Source organism: Oryzias melastigma, linkage group LG18, assembly GCF_002922805.2.
Source record: "Oryzias melastigma strain HK-1 linkage group LG18, ASM292280v2, whole genome shotgun sequence".
Classification (NCBI taxonomy): domain Eukaryota; kingdom Metazoa; phylum Chordata; class Actinopteri; order Beloniformes; family Adrianichthyidae; genus Oryzias; species Oryzias melastigma.
The window spans coordinates 2929702-2933829 of NC_050529.1; the positions used below are offsets into that span (position 1 = coordinate 2929702).

Consider the following 4128-nt stretch of genomic DNA (forward strand, 5'->3'; position numbering starts at 1 on the left):
ATTGTTTCTTTTAATGTTTTATGTAAAGCACTTTGAATTGTCTCTGTACATGAAATGTGCTACAAATAAACTTGCCTTGTCTTGCCTTGCCTATCTGATCAATGACTCCAGGTCTCCAGTGGACTTTTGTGGAACTGTAGTTTGTTTCTTTTAGGCGTCCCTTCCTTGATCTAAACTGTTTCCTGTCTCTGCAGCCATTCAGCTGATCAACTGGAGAGAACCGAAGCAGTCTGCAGCAGTCTTCGGCCTGTCCCTGACAGTGCTCATCTCTGTAGCATCACTGTCAGTCATCAGTGTGGTGTCCTACCTACTGCTGGCCTGCCTCTGTGTCACCATCACCTTCAGGTGGGTGTACCTGCACAGGTCAAGGAAAAGACTCAGCGTTTATTAGAGACTGGTGTTCATTACAGACCAGAGTTCATAAGCGTTTATCTTCCATCCCAGACAGAATGGTTGTTACGTCCCCAATGGCAAACTGGCCCAGAGTCTAGGGGATGACCATCAGTGGGGACAATAACATTAAAGATGGACACCAAACAAAAATGAAACACAGTTTATTAAAATAAATTAAAACCTGTGTCCTGAAATGAAGCAAGAAATAATTAGTGTGTTTGGTTAAAAAGAAAGTAAACCAAAACGGAGTTGGGACCTTGGCCAAAAGAAAAAGAAGTCAGGGAGACTGCTGGCCCAGCCATGACGACCGTCCAAGTCAGCAGCTCCCTGCTAAGGGCTGCTTAACAAAACTACCTGAAGAACAGAAGTGAAACAAAGCCCGCAAATCAGAACTACCAAGGCCCAACCACAAACTAACACAACAAAACCCAGCAATCTAAGATTGCTGAGGATAAAAGGAGACAAAACCCACCCCAAACCAACACCACATAACCCAACACCCAGCCTGCTGCTCTGCTCCCCGCCTGGCTTGGTGTGGCCGCCTCTGACTTAAATAGACACCATCTACCAATCAGGGCACATTGGCCACACCTGCCAGGTGAGCCAAAGGGAACTGGATGGGAAAGGAGGCCAGGCAGCAGCAGGACGTAACAATGGTGATGAGTAAAGGTTTACTTTGTGGTGAAATTCAGTCATAAAATAAAGACAACAGAAGATGAACATTTGACTGGATTCCTGTCTAACCTCATCTGTCAGTCTGTCCATCACCATTGCAAACAGGAAGGGGCTCAGAGCTGATCCCTGATGTAATCCCACCTCCACCTTGAACTCCTCTGTCACCCCTACAGCACACCTCACCACTGTCTTACAGCCCTCATACATGTCCTGCACTGCTCGGACATACTTCTCTGTCACTCCAGACTTCCTCATACAATACCATAGTTCCTCTCTGGGCACTCTGTCATAAGCTTTCTCCAGATCTACAAAGACACAGTGGAGCTCTCTCTGACCTTCTCTGTACTTCTCTATCAACATCCTCAAAGCAAATGTTGCATCTGTAGTGCTCTTTCTTGGCATGAAACCATACTGCTGCTCACAAATGTTCACTTCTGCTCTTAGTCTGGCTTCCACTACTCTTTCCCACACCTTCATTGTATGGCTCATCAGCTTTATTCCTCTGTAGTTACCACAACTCTGCACATCTCCCTTATTCTTAAAAATGGGCACCATCACACTTCTCCTCCATTCCTCAGGCATCTTCTCACCACCTAAGATCCTGTTGAACAACCCGGTCAAAAACTCCACTGCCATCTCTCCTAGACACTTCCATACCTCCACAGGTATATCATCAGGACCAAGAGCCTTTCCACTCTTCATCCTCTTCAAAGCCCCTCTCACTTCACCTTTACTAATCTTTCTTACTTCCTGCTCCACAACCGTCACCTCTTCTACTCTTTGTTCTCTCTCATTCTCTTCATTCATCAACTCTTCAAAGTATTCTTTCCATCTTTCCATTACACCACTGACACCTGTCACCACATTACCATTCCTATCCTTGATCACCCTAACCTGCTGCATGTCCTTCCCATCTCGATCTCTCTGCCTTGCTAGTCTGTACAGGTCAGTCTCTCCCTCCTTACTACCCAACCTAGCATACAAGTCATTATAAGCTCTTTGTTTGGCCTTTGACACCTCTACTTTCACCTTACGCTGCATCTCCCTGTACTCCTGTCTACTCTGCCTTTTTACTTGCCGCGTGAGTTCCAACAGCTGTTTTTTACTATTATTTACATGCATCCTCGGGCTGACGCCGCAGCCGCCGCACAGCTGATTGGTGACGCCATGCACCGTCTTGACAGTATTTGTCCTGAGGCCCCGAAATTTATCTTGGGAGATTTGAATCATTGTCAACTTACTGACACTCTTAAGACATATGAACAGTGTGTCACTTGCACCACGACTCAGAGGAACACAACTCTAGACTTGTGCTACGGCACAGTGAGTGGTGCGTACAAGTCTCTGCAGCTTCCTCCTCTGGGATCCTCCTACCATAACTGCATATATCTGATGCCACGCTATATCCCTGTCTTCAGGCGTCTTCCTCGGGAGGAAAAAACTGTGAAATGTTGGTCAGAGGATAACATTTCCACTCTTCAAGCCTCTCTCGAATGTACTGACTGGGACTGTTTCTTTGAGTCATGTGATGATGTCGATGTCTTGTGTGAAACTATTTCTTCTTACATCACTTTCTGTGTTGATTCTGTTGTTCCATCTAGGAAAGTTGTTATCTATCCAAATAACAAACCATGGGTAACAAAAGAGCTGAAATCAACCATAAATAAAAAGAAGGTGGTCTACTGTACAGGTGATCCATTGGAGAAAAAGGCCGTCTCTAAGGAGTTATTAAGAATATGGCCTCCTCACATGTAAAAGAGGACAGGAAGCCCGTATGTGTAAACAGAGTACCTGACTTTGAATTACCGAGCACATTCAATGCCTTCTTTTCTCGCTTTGAAAGAACTGATGTCTTTGAAAAATTGTCTCAATGTAAGAATTCTCTCAAGCCAGATAATGAAATAGTAATTTCACCAAACCAGGTCGCTGCCTTATTTAAAAAGGTAAAGACTGGTAAGGCAAAGGGCCCTGATGGCATCTGTGGCCGTACCTTACATCACTGTGCCACCCAGCTCAGTGTTGTTTTTTGTAAACTGTTTCAACTGTGCGTTGACATCGGGCAAATTCCTGTCTTATGGAAGACATCTACTGTCATACCTCTTCCAAAATCGAGGAACTCAGAAACCCCTAGTGATTTTAGACCGGTGGCACTGACATCACTTGTCATGAAATGTTTTGAACATATTTTAAAGTCTTTTATCTTGTTCTCAACTGAAGGGAAAATGGATCCTCTGCAATTTGCATACCAGTCTAAAAAGGGAGTCAAGGATGCTAAACTCTTTTTATTGAACACTGTTTTTAATGATATCTTTTTAGCTACAGACTCGGGTGATTGTGTAATTCTTGTGCTTTTAGACCTGTCAGCCGCTTTTGACACTGTTGATCATAACATTTTAATTTCTCGCCTGGAGCACTGGGTTGGAGTAAGAGAACTGGCATTGGAGTGGTTCAAATTTTATTTGAGTGAGCAAACCTTTTCCGTAAGTCTTGGGGAACACATATCCTCTTCTGCCCCCTTGACATGGGGTGTGCCACAAGGATCAGTTTTAGGTCCTCTTTTATTCTCCCTGTACCCGTTACCACTTGGCTCTGTGATAAGAAAATATGGTGTGTCCTTTCACTGTTATGCAGACGACTGCCAGTTGTATGTGCCTCTTAAAAATAAGAACTTGTCTATGGAAACACTCCACAAATGCCTTTTAGACTTAAGATCCTGGATGAACCTAAACTTTTTAAGTCTTAATGACAACAAAACTGAGGTGATTGTTTTTGGCGATGGCTCTGGGTCACTGATAATTATGTCCGCTAGGTGGTGTCGGGTTCAGCTTTAACAGTATTTAGGCACAGAAGAAGAAATCTGCACGGCTGTCATTCACTGTAATCTAATGAGCTATATGCCAGGTAGCGTGAACACAGAAAATAAAAGACACTAAACTTGAAGATTATCGTCTCTCTCCTTTATGCTTCTACATGAAACATAACATGGTACCAGGAGTGTCCTTCAAGCAGCCATGGAAAGTGTGAAACCGCCGGAAGCTGTGAGTTGGAGTGGAAATGTGG

At 44.1% G+C, this 4128-nt stretch overlaps 1 protein-coding gene across 1 annotated transcript in view; it reads left to right on the plus strand.

Moving 5' to 3' along the window:
• The window catches only part of LOC112143199 (reticulon-3-like), a 24954-nt gene that overhangs the window by 7338 nt on the left and 13488 nt on the right, over positions 1 to 4128 (plus strand). Inside the window, exon 2 of the mRNA XM_024266983.2 lies at positions 195 to 345. Coding sequence (XP_024122751.2) covers positions 195 to 345 — 151 coding nt within the window. The remainder of the gene's footprint in view (positions 1 to 194; positions 346 to 4128) is intronic.